Below are 25,571 nucleotides of genomic sequence, written 5' to 3'. Positions count from 1 at the left end.
CTTAATGAAGCCAATGAAACGAGGATCAAACCCGCCGGGCTGGGCTCACCCGCGCAGCCGGGGCCGCCCAGCCCTAGAGAGGTGCCCCGCGGGGGTGCGGAGACAGCTCTGGCACCGTCCCCGGGGCAGGATGTGCCCGTGCAAGAGCCCTGCCCGCCGGGCAGCACCCAAGGGCCCCCGCGGCCGTGCCGAGGGCATGGTTTGGCACGTTTTGGGTGCGGAGGGGCTGCGGGAGTTTGGAGAGGGAAGGACATCGGTGCGGCGGGCTGCAAATCATCTGGCAGCAGCTGGACCATGCAGGGAGGGGGCTTGGAGGCAGGAAGGGTGGGACACGGGGTCCCAGAGCATCCCAGTGCAGGCTCCCAGAGCACCCCAGCGCAGCCCCCAGTTTGCTGCAGCAGGTGGGGGAGGACCGTGCCAGCCCTCACCTCCCCACCTTGCCTTTTTCCCCTCCCTCCCCAGACATCGACGAGTGCTCTTTCGACCGCACCTGCGACCACCTCTGCATCAACACCCCCGGGAGCTTCCAGTGCCTCTGCAACAAGGGCTACACGCTGTACGGGCTCACCCACTGCGGAGGTAGGGCCGGGTGGGTGCTGGGACCCCACCTCCCTGCTGGGTTCGGGTCCCGGGGGAGCACTCGGGACACCCAGAAATGGGGCAGCCCCACGGCACAGTCGCTGCAGGTCCCCTGGGGCTGTCCCCGAGGGCTGGTTTGCAGGGTCCCGGGGGGGGGGGGGGCTGCCCAGTGTCCCCGCTGTGCACCCGGTGCCGAGGCCAGGCAGCCAGAGGCTGGTGTCTGCGACTTCAAACGGGGCGACAGGAACAGTTTGCGACTTGTCTGCAAGCGGCGGAGAGGGAGAAATCCCCGGCGTTTTTGGCAGGGAGCTGGGACGGGGTGGGAAGGGGAACATCAAAAGGGGCTGAGCTCAGTTTCGCCAGGCGGCTGGCTCCCAAGGGCGGGGGCGTGCGGCGCCCCGGGACGCGGGGAGCAGATGCGATGCGCGGGGGGTGCCGGAGCGGGGTCGTGGCAGGGGAGGGGGGTGACCCTCCGGAGACCCCCGGCGGCATCCCCCAACCCGGGCTGCTTGGGGTTGGAACCGAGCCTCATGGGGTCCGCAGCAGGGAGCGGTGACAGCCCCGTTTTCTCCCCCTCTCCCCATCCGATGGGGAGCAGGGGGGAGTTTTGCCCAGGTTTGTGCCACGTTTTGGGCTGGGGCTCGGGGGTCCCCCCCACGGAGGGGCCGTGCTGGAGGGGAGCAGCGGGGAGAGGGGCCGGGCTGCCAAGCAGCTGCCTTTTGAATTGGGCTGCTAAATGCTTCCATGTCGGCTCTGTCTGCTGCCCCCCGCAGCTCCCCAGCCTGCCGTGGGGCCGGGCTCAGCCTGGGTGGGCTGCACCCGCCACCGCCCGGCCCCTGCCCTTGGGGGTACCCGCGGCTGGGGCTTCCCTCGAACCCCCCCAGACTGGGGCCGGGCAGCTGGGGCGGCTGCTGGGAGGAGGCAGAGCTGGAAGCACCCTGCTGGTGCACAGGGTTTGTGCACTCTGGCCATCCAAAAATCCCACTCCGGGGATGATTCGGCGTTAGAGGGATCCTGGTCTGCCCCCCCCACCCACCTCTCCCCGTGTCCCCCCAGATGTGGACGAATGCAGCATCAACCGCGGGGGCTGCAAATTCAACTGCATCAACACGCCCGGCAGCTACCAGTGTACCTGTCCCGCCGGCTGCAAGCTGCACTGGAACAAAAAGGACTGCGTAGGTACGTCGGGGCAAGGCCTGCTGCTGCCAGGGATGCTCCAGCACAGCCTGGGGGGTGCCGAAGCCCCACGGCCCCAACCATCGCTGTCAGAGGGTGGAGCGCTGGGATTTGGGGCATCCCGGAGCAGGGATGCTCCAGAGCAGGCTGGTTTTGTCTGGGGTCCCTTGTCTGTATGGCGTGGGTCTAGATGGGATGGGATGTGTTGTCCTGCTCCCTTTGTCCTGATTTATGGACCTATGTCCATTGGTTTATGGACCGTGCTTGGGGCTGGCTGTGAGCTCGTGCCCCAGCCGGTGCCCCTAAAAGAATGGTTTTTGTGTCCCTGGCTGTGCTCTGGCACCCGACCACCCCCAATTCATTGGGGAAAGAAGGAGCAAAGTGCAGCTCTGCCCCCAAAATGGTGACAGCTCAAGGAGGAGCTGGGCTGGGGGGTGGGATGCTGCTCCCGGGGCCCCACACTGCGCCGTCCTCCCAACCGGGGGGGGACAAGGGGGGTCCCACCGTGACTCTGTGCCACCCACGGGCGTCCCCGCTTGTCGTCACCAGCTGGTGCGTGTCCCTCAGAGCTGGTGAAATGCCTGCCAGGTTCGGTGCCGCCGCGGGCCACCCTCACCTGCAACAAGACAGGGAAGAAGGACAGCTGCGCCCTCACCTGCGCCTCCAAGGCTCGCTTCCAGCCAGGTACGGGGGGGCTCGGGGGGGTCCCCATCTCCCTGCGTGGCCCAAACTGGGGGCAGAGGAGCAGCTGACGGAGCACCCTGAAATCCTGAGCTTTGGGATGAGGGAAAAGGAGTGTTTTTGTGTTTTTGTTTTTTTTTCTGGGGTTTTGGCTCCTGGCTGACTTTGGCTCCTCGGGACGGGTTTGCGCAGCGCAGGAGCCGGGCGGTGGGGTGCTGGGTGCTGCCCCCCCAGGGTCTCCGCATCCTCCCGGGGCAAGCACCACCGCCCTGCAGGGACCGTGCGGCTGTGCCGGGGGGCTCAGCACTGAGGGGCACCCCTGACGCCTGCTCCTCCTTCCCGCAGAGTCCGACAGCAGCTACACGGTGAGCTGTGGGACGCCCGTGCTGCGGCAGGGCAGCCAGCAGAGACCGGCCAACAGCAGCCAGCAGTGCCTCGGTAAGGGGGCTCCGAGCAGCCGCTTCCCCCCCCAGGAAAAAAAAAAAACCGTGCTGCCCCCCCAGCTGGTTCAGCACCCACCTTTTCTTTTAGAGACTGTCGTTGCGCCAATCAAGCAAAAGGCTTCCTTCAAGATCAAGGACGCCAAGTGCCACCTGCACCCGCGGGCCAAGGGCAAGCAGGATGAGGCCGGGAAAGCCGGGGCGCAAGGTGAGGGAGGGTCGGCGGGGGTGCTCCTGTGTGTGGCCCCCCCCCCCCCCCCCTGCACAGACGGGGCACTGACTTGTCCCCCCCCGCGTGCAGGCGGTGCGGCGCCCTGCTCCGACTGCCAGGTTGCCTTCGTCAACCTCAAGTGCGACTCGTCCAAGAAAGGGAAGGGCCGGCGGGCGCGCAATTCCTCCGGCAAGGAGGTGACGCGCATCACGCTGGAGTTCGAGGCCGAGATCAAGCCGGAGGAGACCACAGGTGGGCACGGCGCTGGTGTTTGGGGGCAGGACAGGGTGGTGGCGCCGGGGGGGACCGTGCTGTCCCCGTGCAGAAAGGAGAGCCCAAATGGTCCTTGGTGTCCTGCTGGGGTGGGATGTGGGATCCTGCTGGGGTGGGATGTGGGATCCTACCGGGGTGGGATGTGCGATCCCGCCGGGTTTCCCCCTTATCGCCGCCGTCCCTCTTTCCGCCCCCGCACACCCAGCCAGCTGCAACCTGCACTGCCTGCGGCAGAAAGTGGAGAAAAAGCTCAAGTCGGCCATCAAAGCCCTGAAGAAATCCATCAACCAGGAGCGGTTCCTGCTCCGCTTCGCCGGGATGGAGTACGAGGTGGCGAGGAAGCTGAGCGTGGCCCCCGAGCGGCAGGAGAGCTGCGGGCCGGGCCAGCAGCGCCTGGGCACCAAGTGTGGTAAGGGGGCACCGCGGGGTGCCGGGGTGGGGGCTGGCGTGTCCGTCCCGTCCCGTCCTGTCCCCCCCCCCCCCCCCCCCAGGGGGGATATCCCCCTGCCGTGCCGCTCACCTCCACCCCTGGCTCTCAGTTAGCTGCTCGCAGGGAACCTATTACCACGGCCAGACGGAGCAGTGCGTCCCCTGCCCCTCGGGCACCTACCAGGAGAAGGAAGGGCAGCTCTCCTGCGACCTGTGTCCCCGCAGCGACGCCTTCGGCCCCGTGGGAGCCACCAACATCACCGGCTGCACGGGTAGGGGGGCACGGAGGGGGTTCGGGGGAGGAATGCCCTGGGGACATCCCCGCACCGCGATCTCAACGCCCTGCCACCAGTCCCCGTCCAGAAGGTGGAAAAGCCCTGGGCACCCCAGGGACCCCCAGGAGTTCCCCATTTCGGAGCAGGGGAAAAATTTTTAGAGGGGCCCCCCCATCGCTCGCTCCTGTTTTATCGGGGCTGCCGAGCCTGGCGGGGCGAGGAGCTGGGCGTGGGGCACCCGTGGGTGCAGGGTGCCAGCGATGCCTGTGCCCGCAGGTCAGTGCCCCCCCGGCCAGCACTCCGCCGACGGCTTCAAGCCCTGCCAGCCGTGCCCCCGCGGCTCCTACCAGCCCGAGGTGGGGCGGGCGCTCTGCTTCCCCTGCGGCGGGGGGCTGACCACCAAGCACGAGGGAGCCCTCTCCTTCCAGGACTGTGACACCAAAGGTAGGTCCGAGCCAGCCCCCGGGGGTAAGGGGGGGGGTCCCGTGGGGCCGTGCCCCCTTCTGAGCCCCCTTTGCTTTCCGCTTCCCCAGTCCAGTGCTCGCCCGGGCACTACTACAACACCAGCGTCCACCGCTGCATTCGCTGCGCCGTGGGCACCTACCAGCCCGATTTTCGGCAGAATTACTGCATCGCCTGCCCCGGCAACACCACCACCGACTTCGACGGCTCCACCTCCGTGTCCCAGTGCAAAAGTAAGCGGGTGGTGGTGCTACGGGGGCGTGGGTGTGCTGCGAGCTGGGGTCCTTCCTCCAAAGCATCCGATAATTCCTTAAAATAGCATTTGGGGTTATTTTATTTGGGTACGCAGTGAGCAGCGCTACTCTCCTCCCCGCCGCCCAGTAAACCCTTGCTGTCCCAGTCCCCGTGCCACCGGTTCCCAGTGGGACCGGCTCTCCGTGCCCTCTCCCACCTTACTTGCAGACCGGCAGTGCGGGGGCGAGCTGGGCGAGTACACGGGCTACATCGAGTCCCCCAACTACCCGGGGAATTACCCCGCCAACGTGGAGTGCACGTGGAACATCAACCCGCCCCCCAAGCGCAAGATCCTCATCGTGGTGCCGGAGATCTTCCTGCCCTCCGAGGACGAGTGCGGGGACGTCTTGGTCATGCGGAAAAACTGTAGGTAACCGAGCGCGCCGCGGGGCTCGTGGCGGCAGCGGGGGGGAGCACAGAGCCGCGGTTTTGCAGAGCAGAGCTGATCTGTGCCAAGGGGAAAAGCCCCGTCCCGGGGTGGCGGTGGTGGGGTGCTTCTAGGAAATGGGTGGGTGGGAGGGGACGGGTGTCACCCGCCTGCTGCGGTGCCTTGTTGATTTGTAGGGCTGCGCACGGTGAGCTGGGCTGAGCGCCCTTCAGCACGCCTTCTCCGGGGTTAAAACCTCCGGAAGGGAAGAAGGAACCCCTTCCATTCCAGGGAAGGGGTATCGGCATCCCTGGCATTTAACAGGAGGGTTTGGAGGGGGCTCAGCCTCGCTGCACGTGGACAAACCCCACCCCTGGTGCCCCCGCTCTGCCCCGCACCCCCTTAAAAGGGTTTTGGCGCAGTGGGGCCGGGGTCGTCACGCAGCCCCCGGCTGTTCCCCTCGCAGCCTCGCCGTCCTCCATCACCACCTACGAGACGTGCCAGACGTACGAGAGGCCCATTGCCTTCACGGCCCGCTCTCGCAAGCTGTGGATCAACTTCAAAACCAGCGAGGCCAACAGCGCCCGGGGCTTCCAGATCCCCTACGTCACCTACGACGGTGAGCATGGACGGGGGAGAGCAGCTCGGCCTGGCGTCGCCTCCCTGCCTCGCCCTCTACCCGGGGACCCCAAATCTCCACGCCTGGGGGGAGCAGCTCAGTGCCTGGGGAGGGGGATGGAGGTTTGGGGACACGTCCCCTGAGCTGTTTTCTCCCTCGGGTGTTGCAGAGGACTACGAGCAGCTGGTGGAGGACATCGTGCGGGACGGCAGGCTGTACGCCTCCGAAAACCACCAGGAGATCCTCAAGGTGAGCGTGTCCCCGTGTGGTCCTTGTTACCCGGGGCTTAGGGGGATGCCGGCGGGGTTTGGGTTTCCCTGGCAGCCCCGGTGGGGGTGAGTGCAACTCGTGCTCCCTGCTTCGGTTCGGCGTCGTGCTGGGGTTTTGGGGAGCTGCCCCAGCGGGAACGGGAGGGAGGGTGACCCCGGCTCCGCTTCCCCCCAGGACAAGAAGCTGATCAAGGCGTTCTTCGACGTGCTGGCGCACCCCCAGAACTACTTCAAGTACACGGAGAAGCACAAGGAGATGCTGCCCCGCTCCTTCATCAAGCTGCTCCGCTCCAAAGTCTCCAGCTTCCTCCGGCCTTACAAATAGCGCCCTGCCGCCCCGGGCCACGCGGCTGCCGAGGAAACCCTCCTCTCCCTCACTTCTTATTTCACTTCTCCTCCTCCCTCCTGCTCGGCTCCGGCAGGACCGCCACCTCCCGCTCCGCAGATGTCTCGGCACGCTCTGTCTCTGCCGCCGGCGATGCCGGCCCTCTCTTCCGAAGCAGCTTCCTCAAAACCCTTTTTAATTCCCTTTTCGCCTCCGCGCCGGCTCCCTCCCGCTCCCCGATGCCACCAGCACCCCGGGGCTCACCCAGGGCAGCACAGGAGGTAACGCGGCGCCTGGGGCTTGGCCATCAGCACAGCTTTGCAGAGGAGATCGGGGGGGGGAAAAAAAAGCCAAAACCAACGTGATGCCTACTTTATTAAAAAATAATAATAAGGAGAAGGTAAAGGACGGCGTGGCGGCGGGCGCACAGGGGCACTGGTGCTCGGCGCGGGAGGAAAGCCAAGCCACGTTCCCGGAGAACAATGTCTGGCTGCACGGGAGAGAAACTGCAGCGACCGAGGAGGGCTTCAGCCGGCCGCGTTTCCCCCCCCCGTCCCCCCCCCCCCGGAGACACTTGTGCCAAGGAACCAGACTTTCTTACAAGCTCTGCCAAAGAGGAACTCGTCGACGGAAAAGCAAGCTTTGTGAAGAGCAGGAGTAAACGTTTGTGCACTAGGATATCCTCCTTTCTACCTTTTTTTTTTTTTTTCATATGTATTAAGTGCAATCGTTTGAGTCTTCTTTATATTATTTAGAGGGAAGTTTTTGTTTTTTGGTTTTTGTTTTTAATTTCTACTAGAAACTACGATATTTATACCTGCCTGAGAAATGAGAATGTGTGTCTGCCACAGAAACAAACAAACAAGCCCAGCCCTGGATTGCCAGCGAGCGACGCGATGGCGTTTTCAGGCCTTGGAACCTTTTCTGCCGCATTTTTTTTTTTCCCAAAAAAACCCTGCTTTTGGTGGAAAGCCTGCGCCTCTCTCTGCAGGGAAGCGGGGCTTGGCCACGCTGCGTGATGGGGTGAGTTTTTGGGGGGGGGGTCTCGAGGTGTCTCTGTCCACGGACAGCGTCGGTGCCACGCGTTTTGGGGCTGATCCGGAGCAGTTTGGGATTGTCGGAGGCTGCCAGGCTGGCGAGGTGCAGCCCTCGGCCACGGCACCTCCTTGCTGCCTCTTGCCAGGGGTTTTGTCATCCCGCTGCGCTCAGGGCCCCCCATTGCCCCCCAGCATCTCTGCCCCCAGGGACCGGGGTCTGCGCCCTCCTTGGCTCTCGGGAAGCTTTGTGCTTCCAAGCGCCTTCGGGTGCTGCGGCTCCGTCCCGCTGCGCTCGCGCATCGCACCGTGGGTGCCACCCTCGGGGTGTTGGGTGCCACCTCGGGGTGTTGGGTGCCACCCTCGGTGTCCGGGTGCCACCTTGGGGTGCGGGTGCCACCCTCAGAAACGCGGTGGCACCGATTTCCCGAGCTCCCTCCCAGGGTTGCAGGAGCCTGGGGGATCCATCCTGCCCTTCCCCATGCTTCAGAGGCAGACACCACAGGTGACGATGGCATCGTGGATGTCACCGTGGCCAGACAGGACCCCGGGGACGGGGACCGACCCCGCTGCCCCCAGGCACCCCCTTGTCCTTCTCCCCAGCCCTCGTTCCCGTCGGGTCTTGGCTGTCACCCCCCCCATCACCAACCCCATCCTGCTGCTCCTGGAGGAAAGGTGCTGGGCTGTGGGGCTCAGCTCTCCTCCTGGCTGTCCCCATCCCCGCTTCTCTCACTGTCCCTTGCCCTCATGCGGGGCGAGCCCCGCTCCCCAGGCCCCGCAGCGCCAGCTCTTAACGAGCAATTATTTATTGCACCACGTCCCCCTCGGTGGCCCAGGCTCGGTCCACGCCGAAACCAGCTCCCGGCCTGGGTTTCCCCTCCTCAACCTGTGCCGCTCGCGGACCCCGAGAGCTTCTCCCGGGCGTTATTGGGGGGGGGGCCACAGGACGGATTAGGGCCGGCGGAGCGGGGCTGAGGTTTGTCCCCCAGGACGCGGCGGCTGGAGGAGGCTGCCCTGATTCATCGCAGCTGCGGGCTCATCCCTCCTGCCGCCCGGCTCCCAGCCCGCTTGGAAGCTCGACATCTGGGGGCCGAGCGCTTTGTCACTTGGTTGGTGCCTGCAAGCAGCTGCTTTGATGCACAAAAGCTGTTGTAGGGATTTGGAGGGTTATTTTCTTGTTTTTTTTTTTTTTTTTTTCTCCTTTCTTTCTTGCTCTAGGGTAGTCGCAGCAGAGCAGTGACCATTGAAAGGGTCTTTCATATTTTAGAAGAAATAAAAGGACCAAAAAAAAAAAAAAAAAACAAAAAACAAAACCCACCCCGGGAACGCACGCCCTGGTGGCCCCGGTGCAATGCAGCCCCTCCTTCCTCCCCCCCCCCAGAGGTTTTTTATTGTTTGTTTGTTTTTTGTTTTTTCAATCTCCGTGATTTAAAATCGGGGCTGCCGCCGCTGGGAGCCCTGCGGGGCCGTCCTGGGTGCCACATGTTGGTGTCCCCACGCCGGCCACCTCCGCTCCCCTGAGGCAGCCCAGGAAGAGGCGAGTCGGGTGGCACGTCCTGGCACGAAGGACAAAGAGACCCCTTTTTCACCAATATTCCCAACAAACCCCCCCCCAGAAAATCCATGGGGCCACCGGGAAGGAGAGGTCCTTTCTCCACCTGCCCGCCCCCCCCAAAAAAAAAAAAAAAAAAAAAAAAAAGACTCAGAAAAGGTTGGAAGGGCTGAAAACGGCATCAGCCACCTCTCGGCTGGATTGAATGTCTCGACGCGGGGAACGTAACTAAGGGTTGTTGTGTGTTTTGTTGTTTTTTTGGGTTTTTTTTTTTCATGTTGGAATATTTATACCTGCCTTTCGCAGTAGGCCGTGAGTTACCATCTCCAGCAAAACGAGTAAAGTTAACGAGAAAGATGTAGTTCATAAAGTTATTTGCACTTGATTAAAAAAAAAAAAAATGTATCTGAACTTTGTAAAAAAAAAGAAATGTTTGCATTTTGTATTGTCTTTTTTTAATTATTAAATGGAATTTCTTGGTGTTGTGTTGATCTTTCAGAAACTGGCTCTGACACTTATTTTAAAGGTTTCTAACAGCAGGCTCCGAAGCTGGTTTCATTGTTTTGTTCCCTTGGATGCTAAGACAGGCTCTTCTCAAGGGTAGAGGGCTCCCCCCCTCCCCCGAAATTTAAATCCTATAGACTTCCATAAGCCCACCAGTCACCACACGATGTATTTATGTACATTAATTAGATGCACTGAGTCTCATTTTTAGCCCAGAAGTTGGATGGGGACTGGTTCAGGACCCCTCTGCTAGGCCAGAGCAAAGCAAAACCACTGCAAAATGCTCATTGTGTTAGGGCAACCACCTCACCCCCCCCCTCAGCAGCCCCCCCCCCCCCCCAGCTCGTTCCCCTAAATCCAAAGGTGACTGGGGCCAGCTGGAAAGCTCCATCAGGTCCTCACGAGCTGCTGCTGGGCAGGAGGAGCCCCTGGCCCTTCACTGGGCACTGGAAGGACAGCAAAAACCTACAAATGTGAGCCCACCCCCAGGAGCAAGGAGGCTGCTGGGGCAGGGAGCTGCCCCACAAGGTGAGGAACCCTTCTGGGGGGGGGGAAGCTGGGGGACCCTGGGGCTCCACCACAACCCCTGAGCAGCGACCCGCACTGCGAGCCCTCAGCTTTGCGGTAACCACCTCCCTTTCGCTTGTTCTAGGTGTTAATTGAGCTGTTCCCCCTCCCTCCTGCTCTGGCTGGGGGATCAGAAGCTCGTCTTTCTCCCAAGGCATCCCCTTGTGCTGCTCCTCCAAAAGCTCTTATATCAATTCCGGTGTTCCCCTTGAATTCACGTCCCCACCAGCACCACACCTTTCCTTCTGGAAAGGAGCAGCTCTTCACAGAACCCTGCCCAAGGAGCTTTGGAGAAACAGCGCCAAACGCCAGCTGTCGGTGTCCTAAAAAGTTTATTGCCGCCCTCTTAGTACAGGCGCTGGGGCTTCCCCATGGTGCTCTTGATGTACAGAGCACGCACGTTCTGCCAGTTCTTCTTCAGCAGGGACACCAGGAAGTTGATGGCCAGGTGGATGTTGTAGACGAGTTCGTCCTCCGTCATCTTCACGTGACCGACGGCCACGGCCAGACAGAGCACCTGGGGACAAGACAGCGGGGTCACTCACACGCCGACGGGCAGAGCGAGAGCCCGGGGCCCTGAGGTATCAGACCCCCGCCCCGTCTGCCAGCTGGACGGGACTTCCCCAGCTCATCCAGGGGTAAGAGCGTCTGCAGAGCCCCGTTATATTCGGCACGCGGCCCCCACGAACACAGCTGGTGGCATCCGGAGGCAGTCTCACAGCTTGCGTGGCTCTGGCTTCCTCGGAGCACAAGACAAAGGTGGCTCGCTGCAGCAGCAGCAGCCTCCCCCAGATGGGGAGGCTGGGAGGGCCGCGCAATGCGCTGGGAGCTGGTGGGGAGCGGGATAAAACCTCTCCTCTACCTCTGATCCCGTGCCCTGCTCGCCAGGCAGCGCTGGCACGTTCCCTGCGAGCTGCTAACGCAGCCTTAGCTCCAAGCTTCGCTGCTAAGCGTGGCGCCAGCTTCGCTTTTTGTTTTGGCACCAGCCCCTTCTTTCTGCGCACGACGCGCGCGGGGGCCGAGCCTCTGCCCGCCAGCCTCGCCAAGAAGCTTGTAAGGCAACGCTCCCCACAGGCCGAAGACAAAAGGATTTATGAGCGAGCTGACAAAAGAAGCGTCAGGATATCATTAGCTCAGCTGCTTAAAACGCTGCAGCATTTGCAAAACTATCACAGTTGCTGGGTCCTTCCAGTTGTTGTGCCCTCGAGCCCAGATCAGCTGGAGTCCAAGGGCGCACCTCAGCTAGCAGAGCTGCTAATTCTGAGCAATACCCAGGAGTCGCGTTTAGACCACTGGCAGAGAATTAAAACGCCTAAACGGGGCTGTTTTGGTTTTAGGGAGTCAGCGTGCCTTCACATCTCTTTGACAGCAAGAGCAGGCATCCGCAGAGCTGCCGCAAAGTTCACTTGCGGAGTCAAGCCCCAAGCTTGCCCCGAACAAAGCACGGCTGCCTGCGCAACCCCACTGGGGCACGAGGGCCCCACCCTGCAAGCGTCACCCGCTCGCTGTGAGAAGTGTTAATTACGGGCCATTGTGCTCAGCACTCGCATCAGGACTGCCTCCTAATCGTTTGCTCTAAGATCTTTCAACCGCAAATTGCTCCTTTCCAGTTAGCAGCTGAACGCTCTGGTGGCTGCGGCCCTTTTGCTGTGAGGCTGCTCCCAGGAGCTGTTGTAAGATGCTGCAGGGACACCTACAGCCCGGAGCAGAGATCGCAGCCACGCACAAGCGACCTCCTGCCGACAACCCCCAGGTAAGGCAAGGAGCCGCCTCAGCAGCTCCAAGCCCTGTGCTCTTTACCTTCTTCATCTGAAACTTGATGGTGGATTTGACCTCGTCCACCTTGGCCACCAGGTTCTCATTGTGAGTGAGGAGAGAAGGGAATTTGCCGGCTTTGTTCAGGCCCGGACCCAGGATTCGAGGGATCTGCTTGATCAAGGACTCGGAGGCCAGGAAGGCATCGTACTTCTTGGCTGTGAGGAGCGCAAAGGTAGGTGAGGAAGGCCCCTCAGCTCAGCTCGGACCATACTACTGCATCTCCTCCCAACACACACCCACGTTCCCAGAATCTGCCTTTTCCCAACCCTGTTATCAATCAGTTACTCCTGGCACACCAGCCAGACCTGCCAGGACCCAGCCTCCCATCCCCACAGTGACCCCACACGCCTGCTGTACGTAGACTGATCCCTTGAGAAACATTTATCGTGCCACGTTACCGCCACTGAACTCTGAGCTGTTTCAGGAACCTCCTCCTGCGCTCTGTGCGTGTGTGTGTGGGGGGGATGCAACATCCACCTGCAAGGCCCAGCTCACAGCGAGCCGCCTGCATCGCTTCCTAACTGCAGACGGTTCCAAGGTTAATTACGGATTGAACGCTAAGTTTTCTTTGCTTGATGTGTGTGTCAAAATGACTGATCTTGCGGAAAGGGAAAAGCCCTACATGCTACAAAGTAAAAATAAGCCGATCGCATCCTGTTCATTTAAATAGCGCAGGACTAAAGCCAAGTTTTGCCCCTACTTGTACTCGGCTGTCGCTGCGCTCCAGCTCCCTGACCACGAACGGAAGGAACACCAGGGAACAGCGCTACCTTCGGGGAGACACGAACAGTTTTCCTGCATCCCCTCCTTCTGGAAGAGGGTGATCAACCAGCACTCCTGGAGCGCTGACCCGTCAGGCACGCTACGCTGGTAAAAGGATCTTAGCTCTTCTAGGTAGTTTTTAGACAGATCCCTGTTCTTCACGCTGACTTTGGGCAGTTTTCTGTTCTTTCCAGTTAATCACGTCACAGAAAGCCGAGCACAGGGAGAACTGTGCTGCTTGCCCAGCCCTCCCAGCTCAGCCACGGTACTCAGTGACCGACCCCCCCCCCCCCCCCCCCCACGCCACCACTCACCCAGCTTCTTCACCAACTTCTTGTTCTTGTTGAGTTTCTTCAGAGCCTCTATGTCCATGTGCGGGATCTCGACGGCTTTGGCCTCATCGCAGTGCTGCTGATCCCCCAGCAAGCACACCGAGAACTTGGGCCGCGGGGTTGACTTCAGCCTGCGGACAGAACCAGAGTCACCCCGCGCTGCGGGACCACGCGCCACGGAGCGACCCCATGGTGATGGCACCTTACCGCAGCGCCTCGCCAGCTTCCTCCACGGCTCCTCACCTGCCCTCGCGGGCAGGGCGGTGGGGGCAGCGCCGTGGCCTTGCCCGCACCTCCCCTCATGTTTTAAGACCCAGGGTGGGGGTCCGTCCAGCCGCACCCCCCTGGGGAGGGGCGGCCTGGACTACCCTGGGCGTTCAGCACCGCCTGGGCCAAGCGCCCTGCCCCGCAGGGGGGCCGCGGGCCGAAGGCTGGGTGGGAGCGAGAGTTTGCCGAACCTGACGGTGCCGGAGAAGCGTTTATCTTTCTGCGGGTCGTAGTTCTTCAGGCTGATCTGCAGCTCCACCGTCTCCACGAACCTGGGGAAGGGGGGGGGAAGCAGCCGGGTAAGGGCACGAGGGGATGAGGGAAGGGGGGAAGCACCGGGCGGGGTGCCGGGGCTGGGCTCTTACTTGCGCTTCTTGGTCTTGCTGCCCTGCAGCACCTCCTTCACCGCCTCGTACAGGGTGTCGCGGGACACTTTGCTGCTGCGGGGGGAGAAGCGGCGCGGGTTCAGGCGCGGGGCTAGGCCGCGCGCGGAGGGCAAGGCCGCCGAGCCCGCCCCGCCTCATCCGCGCTTCCCACCCGCCATCGGCCGCCATTTCCCGGCCCCTGCCAACCCCCCGGGCCGCTCATCGGCGGCGGATGGCGGCGGACGACAGCGGATGGCGGTGGATGACAGCCGACGGCCGTCCCGCACCCACCTCATGGCGGCGGCTGGTCGGGCAGAAAGGAGAGGGGCGGGGCCCCGCGCGCTATAAATACCGCCGGAAGTCTCGCGAGAGCGGGAAGCGCCGCGCGCCATGCTGGGAGTGGCGGGGTGTGTGGCACGGAGCAGCCATCTTGGGAGCGGCGGGTGCGGCACAGAGGGCTCGCAGCGGGTTCCGCCGGTTCTCGGCTGCCCTCCACGGGCCGTTCGTCCGCGGCCCGGCCCTGCCCGCGTCTACGCGGCGGTTTTGTGGAGGCAGCTTCACGGGCGAGCCCCGAAACGGGCCTGCCCGCACCAGGCGCCCGGTGCCTTTTGGCTTCACCGTCGGGCACTGCGCATGCGCGCCTCACTCTCCTCAAGCAGGTCGCTCGAGCCCACTTCCGGGAGGCAGTGAGGGGCTGGGCGGCGCGGGGCCCCGGAACCTGAATAACCTCCCGCGGGCGGCCGGGGCGCGGCGGCGCCTTCTGCCGTTATGCTGGGTGCGGGGCGGGCCGCGCAGGGGTTGGGCCGCGGTGCATGGCGGGCCGGCGGCGGACTCGGGCCCGGCGGGTTGACTCAGGTCGGTGGCGGAGGGGGGGGCGGGAGCGATGGGGGGAGGACGGCGGCGGCCGGGCCCTGAGGGGGCGGCGGGGCCCAGGCGGGTCCTGAGGGGGCGACCCCAAAAGGGGCAGCCCCCGGGGGGGTCCCTTCAGCCCCGGGGGGTGTTTGGGCTCCGGGGGGGAGGCACAGCACGGAGGGGGGGTGGTGTGGGAGCGCTCCGGGTGGCTGTGGGAAGGAGCAATGGGGAAATACTGGGGCGAACTGATAAAGTATTGGTGGTTCTGGGAAGGAGAAACGAAATATTAGGGCGAAACGATAAAATATTAGGGCGAACTGATAAAATATTGGTGGTTCTGGGGGGGATAAATGAAACGTTAGGGCGAAATGATAAAGTATTGGTGATTCTGAGAAGGTGGAATGATAAAATATTGGTGGTTCTGGGAAGGCAAAAAGATGAAATATTAGGGCGAAGTGGGAAAATATTGGTGGTTCTGGGAAGTAAAGTGGTAAAATATTAGGGCAAAATGATAAAATCCTGGCTTATCTCAGAGATGACCAGCGGGGAGCCCCGCTGCAGCTGTGTGCGCAGATAGGCATCAAGAGAAGTGTTCCTGGAGGGGGTTCAGCATCGTCCGCCTGTGGCCTGAAATTCTGGTCCCCCAAAAGCTGGGAATTGGGAGAGGGAAGAGAGGACGAGGATGCCTCCAGGGGCAGAGCTGTCAGCCTGACCCTGCCTCTTGCAGCACAGCACGCCTCCAGGCTGTGGGTTTAGGGTTTAAAGGATTTGGGAACCTGTCCTGCAGATCGTTTGGAGGAGGGGCTGGATGTGGTATTCACGCTAACTCTACAAAGAGTCTGTCCGTTCACTGGCTTGATACGTTTTATCGTGTGTTTGTCTGCAGGCAGGCTGTTTGCCCTGCCTTTTAGAAAATCGTGATGTTGGTATAGGAAGAAATGCGTCTTTTGTCCGATATAAGCCTTTACTGACTCCAAAATAGTTTGCCATTCAAGCTTTGCTTCATATCCTAGAGTCATAGAAACCTAGAATGATAGAATCACAGCATGGTTTGGGTTGGAAGGGACCTTAAAGGTATCTGGTTCCACTCCCTGCCCGTGGGCAAGACACCTCTCACTAGGCCAGGTTGTGCTGAGCCCCATCCAGCCTGACCTTGAGCAATTCCAGGGATGGGGCATCCAGAGCTCGTCTGGGCAGCCTGTGCCAGGGCCTCACAGGGTCATAGTAGAGAATTTCCTCCTTTTATCTAATCTAAGTCTCTCCTCTTTTATTTCAAAGCCATTTCCCCTTCTCCTATCACCCCCTGACAAAGAGTCCCTCTCCTGCTTTCCCTTTAGGTACTGGAAAGTTGTTATAAGGTCTCCCTAGAGCCCTCTCTTCTCCAGGATGAATATGCCAAAGCCAACATGTATGCTTCAGGGAAAAAAAAAAATAAAACTTGGATTGTTCTTTTTTTTTCAGGCTCGTAACGAAGAAAAGGACTCGCTGTTCCACAGACCTCGTGCTCTGGGTCCCAGCGCTCTCTGAGAGCACGCCGAGCAAAGTGAAATTCATGTCTGAGGACAGGTCACCGGGGCAGGATGGAGGGCTTGGGCTTGCAAGCAGTGACCCTTAGTGATGGGACGACAGCCTACATTCAGCAGGCTGTCAAAGGTAACGGGTTCGTTGGGCTGGAAAGAATAAAAGTCTCTTGAACAACCCCTTGGAATGAAAGTTGGAGTTGTCGAAAGTGTCCCGACGTCACACGAGCTGTCATGCGTTTTGTATTGTTGCTTTGTACAGGAAGCTTACAACTATGTTACCTGTATGGCCTGCAGGACCTTATTCATCCAAAACTTCCCCCGAAGCTAAGCAGAATGTTTGGCTCCATTGAGGTGCACAGCGTCATCTCGGTGTTGGTTTACTGTCGTGACATCAGTGCCAAATCCAACACCTGCCCTTATTTTGGGGTTTGTAAGGTGCTCCTTTCTTCACCGTCTGCTGTTCCTGAGAAAAGGAAGGTGTTATTTCCCAGCTCATGGAACAGGACTCAGGTTGCAAGGATTCCCGGTCCTGGTGACTGCTGCCTTGCTTACTTTTCTGTGTGAACTCACTGGAAATTTGTTAAATATGTGGAAGTGAACTTTCTTGAAAACCGCTAGGTTTTGTGACCTGCCCCCTAGACGCTTTGCACCAGGTGAAAGCAACTTGGATTCCTCGAGTTCAAGTGGGATGGAGCAATGTCTGCTCTGCACAGAATAGCTGTGTAACTAAAACGTTATTGCGGGGTTACTCAGACTTGTACTATTTTTTAAGAGTCCAATCTTCACAACTCATCAAGGGCAGCAATGCTTTAGACCCCTTTAGGACCTCCATTTTTTTTCCAAGAGTTGACCCTCAACCAAAGTAAAAGAAAATTTTCAGGTCGCCGCTGATGCCATTGCAAGCTCACAATTGAGTTTTCTCCAGCACAACCTAACTGCTTTCTACTTTAAATCCAAAGTGCTTAGCACACATCATTCTTTCTGCTTCTTGGCTTAAAGAGCTGTGAAGTGCAGCTTGTAAACAAGTGATGACTGAGGTTCTTTGTCTTCTGTTCTCCTGTCTAGGAAAGGGAGGTCTGGGAAGTCAAGTTCCTCTGTGGCTGAGGGGAAAGCATGACAAATAACTGCTTATAAGTGTCGGTACACTGTCTTGTGTGTGACTGGCTTCCTTGAGAAGACGCAGCGAAGGGGACAGCTCGTGAGACCAGGAGGACTGTGGGCTCTGGAGGCAGCGCTAATGGCATTGTTTTTAACTGTTCCAGGTGAAAAACTGATCGAAGGACAAGTCATTGAACTTGAAGATGGGACCACAGCTTACATCCATCAGGTGACGGTTCAGAAAGGTGAGGAGTATAAATTCGCCCTCCTTCTTCTCAGAAGGACATCGGTGTGACTGAAATCATCCGTGTCCCAGCGGTTGTGGCTCTAGTTTTGAGTCCTTCTAGGGGAAGGTTGTTCGTTTGTTTGTTTTAAAGTTCCATGGTTTTGAGGCTGAGTGAGCAAGAACATAGAACATGTGATTTCCTGCAAAGTTCTTAGCGATTTGTCAAGAAGCTGAATTTGCTGGTGTGGTAAGGAAATGCTTGTTAGGTGTTGTGCCACGTGTGGGCTCTCACATTTTGTCCGTCTGGATCACGAGTCTACAGGCAGGGCCAGCGAGCTGTGTGCCGTGTTTGTGCTACTGGAGCCCAAACAAAAATTGTTCCATTTAGGAGCAGTTGAACTGGAATTTCCTCTGACCTATAGGATAACGTGTTCTGAAATAGTTGTTTGAGGGGGAAGGGTGGGGATTATTGGAGGCTTTGTCACCTTGTTCACTGGCCCATCAGCTGTGAAAGGAGGTGACGATAATCCGAGAAGTGGTGGGAATTCACTTCATGTGGCGGGAAGGAAAGTGGCACAAAGCAATCCTCCCCAGCCACGATAAGGTATGAAAGGGCAGGTAGAAAGAAATCAGTTGCTCTGGGCAGTCCTCCCTTCACCCTGCCAAGTTCTTTGCCCCCTCCCTTTTCTGTTCTCCAAAGGTTGCTTGAAATCCGTTTTGTACGCCTGGCTCTGCCCTCTTCCTCCCTTTATCCTCCTTCCTGCCTCCAAACACCCATGCACAGTGCGAGGGCTTTTCATTGTCATCTCTGCTTCCCCTGCCATGGGCTCTGTGTGTTATCTTTTATGCATCTGTGCTAGAACTGTACGCCACGTCCAGGACATAGCCTGGCAGTTTGTAATTGGTGAAACGTTGCATTACCCCAAAGAGCTAAAGAAGTGCCGGGAAATTATGCGTGAAGCCTGAAAAAACTCAAACTTTAGGACTGAAGGGCTCAGGCGGTGTCTTAAAACTATACTTGTGGTTGACTTTCAGCTCAAGGAGACAGCCCTGCTCTGTGCACTTCTGTGGGTGTAAATACTGCAGTGCTCAGGCACTGGTGCAGTACCCCCTCCATCTCCTCTGAGTCTCCCAGTAACGTGTGTGGATTTTTTTATCCTTTTTTTTTTTTTTTTTTTTTCAGAGCCTGTATCTTTCGAAGACGGGCAGCCGGTAGTGTTGGAAGATGGCAGCATGGCCTACATACAAAATGCACCTAAAGGTAAAACATTCCCCTTTCTTCCCTTGGCAGCTGGAGCAGAAAGTGCTGAATTGTCACAGATTTTCAGGGGTGTAGGTGGCCTGGGGAGATGAAGGGTGGCTCCCGCTCAGCAGCTCTTTTACATTTGATTTTGTTGCTTCCCCTTGCAGAAAGTTACGACTCCAGCGCTTTTGAGGCTGTCCAGCTAGAGGATGGTTCCACTGCCTACATACATCGTCCTGTCATCATGCCCCCTGGCAGCACCATCCTGGAAGTGCAGGCAGAAAGTGGGCTGGAGGAGTTGGCTGGAGAGGAGGAAGATGAAGCTTTTGATGTCGAGACCATTAATGCATTAAAGCAGTACGCCAGCAAGGTGAGGATGCAATCCTTCTTTCATGGTCTGCCAGCAGCACCGAGGGACTGGTGTACTAGTCCGCATTTGGCCTGGAGTTTAAGTTACCTCCTTTCATTTGTACTTCCATGTGTCGGTTTTACAGCAGTGCCGACTTTGGGAAGAGAAACTAGGCAGGGCTTTTGTGAGGGTGCCAACCCTGGTGGGTGGCTGACAAGGACCTGGAGCGTGTCAGGTTCCTATTTCACCACCCAGCTAGTACCTGCAGAGTGCCGGGCCTTTTACCCTTAAGCTGCTGCAGGCACAGGTTTGGGAAAGCAGGGAGTTGCTGTGATACAGCTTGGATTTTTTTTTTTCTTGCTTTGTGTGTCTCTCCTTGTAGGTTTTTTCTTCCCGTTTGCCTAGGTTTCTCCTAACACCACCTGGGTATGATACTCACTTCCACGCATGATTCGGGCAGCAGATTGAGACAAATCTTTTACATGTCAAGAGTGGCTAAGTTATGCCCACTGTTCCCATGTTAAAAAAAAGACCTTAAAAACCGTAACAGCTTCCGATCTTAACACGTATTGTCACTGCAGGGCCCCATCACTGCAGCCTACCAACGTGTCCAGTCTTGTGTGCTGACATTTCCTCCTATCTTCATGGTGTTGAAGGGGCTACGAGGAGTGTGCTGACACAGTGCTCAGCTGGGCAGCTAGAAAGATTGCAGGCCTTTCTGCTGTGGCAGGACCAGCCTCCCCTAGCTCCCGGGAGAAGAGCAGGGTGGTGCTGCTGCTGGGAATGCCTTTGTGCATGGGTTGCTCACGGGCTCCACACTGCACCGAGGAGGTATGAACAGTGCCTTGCCTCTTCGTTTACAGGTGTCTGACAAGGGAGGAGAGGGAGTAACTAATGCTTGTCATGTGAAGAGCGAGGAGTCCAGCGATGTCCCCTCTCAGGTCTGAATTTTTCAGAGATGCGTTTCTGAAAGTAGGCTACACTCCTCTTGATGCAGAGCACTTAGCTGGTAAAAATAATCCTTTTGTGGCTTCTCTGCAACGTTAGCAAATCTGTTAGCTACTGGTTTTACAAATGGGCCAAGTGGAGCGTGGAGAGGTGAGCTACATGTCTGAGAACACCCAGTCAGTTGGGAGGTAGGGATGGGAAATTCTGCTTCCTAGACCCCTGCCCTGTCACCTGGGTTGCACCAGGTGTGTACAAGCTGTGTGCAGGAACACGTTTTTGTGGGGACAGCTGAAGGAGTGAGTGCATGTGTATAGCAAGGAAGGCAATGATTACTGTGGGCTTTGCAAAGCCTGCTGTAGTGGCTGGTTGGATTAATTTCGATACCTCTCTTGGCAGGATTTGCAGGAGGAAGAAGTGCACGGCAGTGAGAAGGGGCAGCAGGTTGGCACTAGAGCTTTCCGTTGTGGGTACAAAGGCTGCGGCCGCCTCTATACCACAGCTCACCATCTGAAGGTAAAGCAGCTCACATGCAGTCAGTGTGCAAACCAAACAGACCCCCAGATTCTGATGCCAGATCAGAACGTCCCTTTACAAAGGAGCAGGGAAATGCGCCTGGGAGAAGGTCAAATGCTCCAGGGGGTGTCGGAGAACCCTTTGGTACTGTCACATCAGTCTGCAGTGAGTTTTTCTCTGAGGTCTTTAGGGAGATGCTTTCAACCTTGAAGAAACAGGAAAGTGTCTGTAATTTCAAAAAAGTCAAGTGGGAATGTGTCATTGGGAAGAGGTTTTGACCCATGAGAGACAGATGTGTTAATTGCCCAAGGTGGAACCCAGCAGAGAACTTCAGATTCTGTCCGACAGTTACATTTCTTCACACTGTTTTCCTTCCCACTTTGTCTTGGACCTCACTTTGTGGACCATTCTTTTTCTTCCAGGTACACGAACGTGCTCATACGGGTGACCGGCCATACGTGTGCGACTTCCCAAGCTGCGGGAAAGCATTTGCTACAGGTAACAGTTTCTCTTGTATCAAAATTGTCTTCTGTCCTGTTGAAACCACTCTTGAGAGTATCAGCCATTCTTTCCAGCAGAGCACAAGAAGCATAGCTAGCTTTTAAAGCCTTCTGAGAAGGAATTTCAGTGTGGGAGACTGCTCAGGACTTGATTGATTATGAACTTGATTGATTATGAAAGGAGTTAAAAGAAGAAACTGAGTTGTGAGGGATGTTGTGAGATGCTTTGGATACTTCTTCCCCTTCAGCTTTGCAGGCACAGGACAGATGTGTGCGTGAACTGAGAGGTGGTGCGCAGCTTGCGGTTTTATTTCTTTCTCATAAAATTAACTGTGCAGTTTCGTTACTGGGCAGGGTATGGGCTGAAGAGCCACGTGAGAACACACACCGGTGAGAAACCATACAAGTGTCCAGAAGACATGTGCAGCAAGGCCTTCAAAACTTCTGGGGATCTGCAGAAACACATCCGGACACACACGGGTGAGCAGTACAGGAAGAGAACCGAGCTCCCTATCAAAAGGGGCTCCAAGATAAAGTACCGCTTCAGCCTTTGTCTGGGTCCTGCCTTTTGTATCTGGGGCAAAGCGAGGCAGAACTGAGGTCGTCTTCAGACAGAAGTAGACGGGCAGAAGTCGTCACCCCAGGGCTTGTCGACTCAGTTACTATCAGCAGAGCAAAAGGGGTTAAAGACGCCAGTGTTGGTAGAGGCAGCGAGCCTCCACTTGGGACTGATCGGAGGTCTCATTAGTGTAATATTTGGGAGGGGTGGAGGGGTACAGATGTCCAGGGCATCCCCAGCAGCTGCAGTCTAGCTCGGCTCTCATCCACTGTGCTCTGTCAACGCAGGTGAGCGTCCCTTCAAGTGCCCGTTTGAGGGCTGTGGCCGCTCGTTTACCACCTCCAACATCCGCAAGGTTCACATCCGAACGCACACGGGCGAGCGTCCGTACATGTGTCCAGAGCCCAACTGCGGGAGGGGCTTCACCAGCGCCACCAATTACAAGAACCACATGAGAATCCACACAGGTAAGCAGGGGAGAGGAGGAAACGGACAGCTGCTCCTCCCCACTCAGCTGCCTGCAGCGACCGAGTGTGGCAGCAGGGAAATCTGGGGGCCTGAGATGGTCTTTCCCAGGCCAGGCATTGCAGGGGTAGGTTTGGGGGTAGCCAGGGAATTAAATTAAGTAGGAATTGTTTTATCGGGCTGATTATTATTCCAACTGTTCCAGTGGTCTGCCTCCAGCTGTTCCCCCTTGATGGGGAATCTCTTCACGGAGCGTGTAGAGGGTGAGTGGGTTAAACTCTGCTCTGTGGCCTCTGCCCTAGGGGAGAAGCCGTACGTCTGCACCATGCCGGGCTGCGGGAAGCGCTTCACGGAGTACTCCAGCCTCTACAAGCACCACGTGGTGCACACACGCTGCAAGCCCTACGCCTGCAAGAGCTGTGGGAAGACCTACCGCCAGACCTCCACGCTGGCCACGCACAAGCGCAGCAGCCACGGCGAGCTGGAGGCCGCGGAGGAGAGCGAGCAGGGCCTGTACGAAGAGCAGCAGCTGGAGGGTGAGCAGTCGGTCCCCCGCCGCCCGTGGGGTGCTGGGGCTGGCCCTGTGGCAGAGGGGAGAGAGACGACAGCAAGGACCTGTGGCCCTGAGACCTGAATCTGTGTCGTGACCTTCGGCCTCGCTCATCGTGCCCAGATTTGTGTCACAGCCGAAAGGAAAAGGCTGCCCCTGGTCTTGGCTGTATGTCGTGGGCTGGGAATGGACTGCCTCCCTCTCCGTAGCACAAGGAGAGAGAAAGGTCCTTTCTCCAGGCCAGCGCTGGGCTGTTGTCATCGCGATCTGCTCCTCTCAGCCGGCCCTTCAGGGAGCAGGCGGGTGCTGGGGTCAGGTGGGTGCTCTCATGGTTTAATCAGCACTTCTCTCTCCCATTTTGCTCTTCTATTTCTCTGGCTCAGCTGCTTCTGAGGGAGGCTCCCCCACGAAGAGCCAGCACATTGCTTTCCTGTCGGAGGTGGAGGAAGACGAGGATGAAGAGGAAGATGACGATTGTATGCCTGCACAGGTCTCACTTATCTCTCCGGACGGGACAGAGCAGGTATGGACATTAACAGCCTGCAGCACCTGGGGGAGAGCAGTCATCCGAGTGAGGTTCTGCCTCTCCCAGCCCTGCGTGCCTTTGGGTACTTCCCGGTGCCACTAAACAGGATGTCCCGTGGGGGCTGGATCCCAGCGTGGCTTTCTCTTCAAGGCTTTTTTTTTTTTTTCAGCGTAAAGCAGACCCTGGGGCTTTGTGGGCTCTGTCTGTCACGAGGGCTCCCTCCTTACAGTCTTACCCCACTGCTGCAGCCATGATGGGGAGGGTAAATCACAGGCCTCTGGTCCCCGACTCGACTTTTGGCTGGATGGGGTCTTGCAGACATTTACATGGACTTGTGTGCAGCTCCTGCCAACCCTCGCCTCCTGCGCAGCTGTTGAGAGGCAGCTCCCAATCTTTGCTGACACGGGTTGGATTTGGAGATTGCTTTTTTTTTCCAGCCTGTAAATGGCAGTGCTTTTCTTGCACATACTTCCCTTCACCAGCTGCCTGTGTGCTGACTGGGAAAAACTCCTTCTGTGGCATGGGGCAGAGGAAGCAGCTGCCACGAGTAAGGTTTGTTTCCTCTTAGCGTGAGGTGCTGCCTGCATGAACTGTTACTTAGGAGCCCAGAGAGAGGATGTTAAATGGGAAGGGGAGGTGTGACTGAAGGGGTAGAGCTGGAGACTGGAGGTCTGTGAGATCTCCACCGATTCTGTCACCCTGGGCAAAGTCCTGGGGGTTCTCTGTGCCCTAGATCTTCCACGTGAGGGAGGAGAGGGTATTTCATCCTTACGAGACCTTGCTGTTGCTAAATTCAGGAGTTGTGTAAGGCTTCCTGAGAAGCCAGCCTGGCTGAGAGCACGTTTTTATGCTGCCCAGGTCAGTTTGTCACAGGAAGACCTGCAGGCCCTGGGCAGCGCAATCAGCATGGTGACGCAAAGCGGGGCCCTGGCGGTGCCTGAGGAAGAGCTCGTGGGTGATGACACACACACCGTGACCGTGGTCAACGCTGACGGCACCAAAACGCAGCCGGTACGGGCAATGCAGGGCCTTCCCTCGTCCCTGCAGAGCTATGGCCTGCAAGGAGGGGGTCGCGTTTCCTTTTAAGACATGACTGGGTTTTGTCTTAACTTTCCCTAGGTCACCATTGTCGCTTCTGGGGCAGTCTTGTCCGAGGAGTCAGCAGTGGCATCCCTCTGCCGTCAGCAGGTGGCATTGCTGGCGACCGCCAACGGCACGCATATCGCCGTGCAGGTACCACGCGGCGCCCGGAGCGAGCCTGAGCGGCGCTGCTGCCCAGTCCCCTTTGTTCCTCCGTGCACGTCCCCACCGCTGGCCTCAGCAGCCACCTCTTGCTTTGCTGCACCTCCTCTTGCCCAAGCTGCTTGCTCCTTAATTCTCAGCTGCCCGGTGCGTAGGGGAGAGCAGGGGCACGCTCCTTAGAGCGCAGGATGTTCCCTCGTAAGCAGCCTTTCCCCATCACAGCCGTGCCTCTGCTTTGTCCCTCTGCTTCATACCCGCGTCACCCACACCTCTGCCCTCTGGGGCAAGCCCAAGCCTCCTGAGGCCACTTTTGGGGAGCGCAGTGTTCTCTTTCTCTTTCCTTCAATAGTTAGAAGAGCAGCAGAGCCTGGAGGACGCCATCAGCATAGCAGCAGCAGCAATCCAGCACGAACCCCTAACGCTCGACGCAGCCGTGTCTGAGAACGGGTGCTGAGACCCTGAAGAGCCTCCCGGGCGGGGAAAGCAGGCGGCCTGAGCCTGTTTCTCCACGGGGGCATCGAGATCTGCAGGAACCGGGCCAGCTGGCACACGGAAGACGTGTGGTACCCAGGTGCAGGAAGGTGTCCGAGGCCAGCTGAACGTGGCTGGCGTGTGCACCGTGCAGGTGCTGAGAGCCGATGCTGGCAGCGTTGGGCTGCCAGGGTGATCCTGCTGGAAGGGCTCTTCTCTCCACGCAGCGGTGTCCAAGATCCCGGCTGCTGCCTTCTGCTGGAGGCTCTGCTGTTTTTTCTGGGCTCTGAGCAGTGATTTCACTGCTCCTTGCCTCGGACACTGCTTCCCTCTGTCTGGAGATGGCAGGTTGTGTCCTCTAATACTCACTTCATGGCTGAGGTTTCCAACACCTGCCAGTCTCCCGCAGTAGATACGGAGCCACAGCGATTTCATCAGTCTCTGGGAGAGCCAGATGTTTTCGGGGTGGCGTTTCCTTTCCCCTCCCTCCCGAAATGGCTCCCCAACAGCTCCCCTTTTCCACAAACCCTTCCGTGAAAGGGGCAAGGGGGCCGCAAATGCACAGAAGCAATAAAGCCCCGTCTGCGAGCCCAGGCTGTCCTGGGCCGGGTGTTAGAGTGGGAACCCTACCCTGATGCTGGAAATCAGTGTTCCCAGGGGTGCGCATGGAGTGAGCGCCCGGGCGTGACAGTTCTCCCATCTCTTCACCACGCTTCTCTCTGCTCTCGAGCAAATTTCAGTGGCAGACTCAGCGCGGTGGAGCAGAACGAGGCGAACCGACACTCGTTGGGCGTTGAGCTAGGTTTGGATGTAATTGGAAATTTAAAAAAAATAAAAGTTTTTTTTTTAAAAAAAAAAGCTCTCTCTTTCGGTCTTTGGAGGCAGTGGATGGGAGGGGGCTTGGA

The 25,571-nt window shown here is 58.3% G+C and overlaps 3 protein-coding genes across 5 annotated transcripts in view; 2 read left to right on the top strand and 1 right to left on the bottom strand.

Moving 5' to 3' along the window:
• Nucleotides 1–6,400, top strand: part of SCUBE3 (signal peptide, CUB domain and EGF like domain containing 3) — a 33,062-nt gene extending 26,662 nt beyond the window's left edge. The window contains exons 10-23 of the mRNA XM_035569159.1: nt 463–579; nt 1,636–1,758; nt 2,305–2,439; nt 2,782–2,874; nt 2,968–3,084; nt 3,178–3,339; nt 3,566–3,769; nt 3,900–4,061; nt 4,341–4,508; nt 4,598–4,759; nt 4,989–5,186; nt 5,654–5,806; nt 5,976–6,055; nt 6,251–6,400. Of these exons, the coding sequence (XP_035425052.1) occupies nt 463–579; nt 1,636–1,758; nt 2,305–2,439; nt 2,782–2,874; nt 2,968–3,084; nt 3,178–3,339; nt 3,566–3,769; nt 3,900–4,061; nt 4,341–4,508; nt 4,598–4,759; nt 4,989–5,186; nt 5,654–5,806; nt 5,976–6,055; nt 6,251–6,400 (2,024 nt within the window). The remainder of the gene's footprint in view (nt 1–462; nt 580–1,635; nt 1,759–2,304; nt 2,440–2,781; nt 2,875–2,967; nt 3,085–3,177; nt 3,340–3,565; nt 3,770–3,899; nt 4,062–4,340; nt 4,509–4,597; nt 4,760–4,988; nt 5,187–5,653; nt 5,807–5,975; nt 6,056–6,250) is intronic.
• Nucleotides 6,401–10,370: 3,970 nt separating this feature from the next.
• On the bottom strand, nt 10,371–13,973 carry RPL10A (ribosomal protein L10a). The gene is made up of 6 exons (XM_035569114.2): nt 13,893–13,973; nt 13,602–13,676; nt 13,428–13,508; nt 12,952–13,100; nt 11,858–12,030; nt 10,371–10,574 (listed from the first exon to the last, which is right to left on the bottom strand). Exons 1-6 carry the CDS (start codon nt 13,895–13,897, stop codon nt 10,404–10,406), a joined length of 654 nt encoding a protein of 217 aa, XP_035425007.1. The 5' UTR covers nt 13,898–13,973; the 3' UTR covers nt 10,371–10,403.
• Nucleotides 13,974–14,325: 352 nt separating this feature from the next.
• ZNF76 (zinc finger protein 76) lies at nt 14,326–25,514 on the top strand. Of its 3 annotated transcripts, none has more exons than XM_035569111.2 (15): nt 14,326–14,456; nt 15,915–16,106; nt 17,239–17,319; nt 18,484–18,561; nt 18,711–18,913; nt 19,756–19,833; nt 20,237–20,353; nt 20,776–20,851; nt 21,208–21,333; nt 21,700–21,879; nt 22,180–22,413; nt 22,811–22,950; nt 23,812–23,964; nt 24,073–24,186; nt 24,545–25,513. In XM_035569111.2, exons 2-15 carry the CDS (start codon nt 16,034–16,036, stop codon nt 24,647–24,649), a joined length of 1,758 nt encoding a protein of 585 aa, XP_035425004.1. In that variant the 5' UTR covers nt 14,326–14,456; nt 15,915–16,033; the 3' UTR covers nt 24,650–25,513. The 3 variants fall into 3 exon arrangements, with proteins under 3 accessions (XP_035425004.1, XP_050571260.1, XP_035425005.1); XM_035569112.2 differs by lacking the exon at nt 14,326–14,456 and adding an exon at nt 15,247–15,266 and having other exon boundaries at nt 24,545–25,502; XM_050715303.1 differs by lacking the exon at nt 19,756–19,833 and having other exon boundaries at nt 14,372–14,456; nt 24,545–25,514.
• The last annotated feature ends 57 nt before the right edge of the window (nt 25,515–25,571 follow it).

Source organism: Cygnus atratus, chromosome 24, assembly GCF_013377495.2.
Source record: "Cygnus atratus isolate AKBS03 ecotype Queensland, Australia chromosome 24, CAtr_DNAZoo_HiC_assembly, whole genome shotgun sequence".
Taxonomy (NCBI): domain Eukaryota; kingdom Metazoa; phylum Chordata; class Aves; order Anseriformes; family Anatidae; genus Cygnus; species Cygnus atratus.
This window is presented reverse-complemented; position numbering and strand designations above follow the sequence as displayed.

Bases quoted from the DNA above. Each gene is read 5' to 3' on its own strand.
- RPL10A (XM_035569114.2), bottom strand. The intron at 12,031-12,951 runs GTGAGTGGTGGC...CGCTCCTCACAG, and splicing joins GAAGTTGGTGAAGAAGCTGG to CCAAGAAGTACGATGCCTTC. The intron at 10,575-11,857 runs GTAAAGAGCACA...TCTTGTCCCCAG, and splicing joins TCAAGTTTCAGATGAAGAAG to GTGCTCTGTCTGGCCGTGGC.
- ZNF76 (XM_035569111.2), top strand. From the start codon at position 16,034: ATGGAGGGCTTGGGCTTGCAAGCAGTGACCCTTAGTGATGGGACGACA. The intron at 18,914-19,755 runs GTGAGGATGCAA...CTTCGTTTACAG, and splicing joins TAAAGCAGTACGCCAGCAAG to GTGTCTGACAAGGGAGGAGA. The intron at 19,834-20,236 runs GTCTGAATTTTT...CTCTCTTGGCAG, and splicing joins CCAGCGATGTCCCCTCTCAG to GATTTGCAGGAGGAAGAAGT.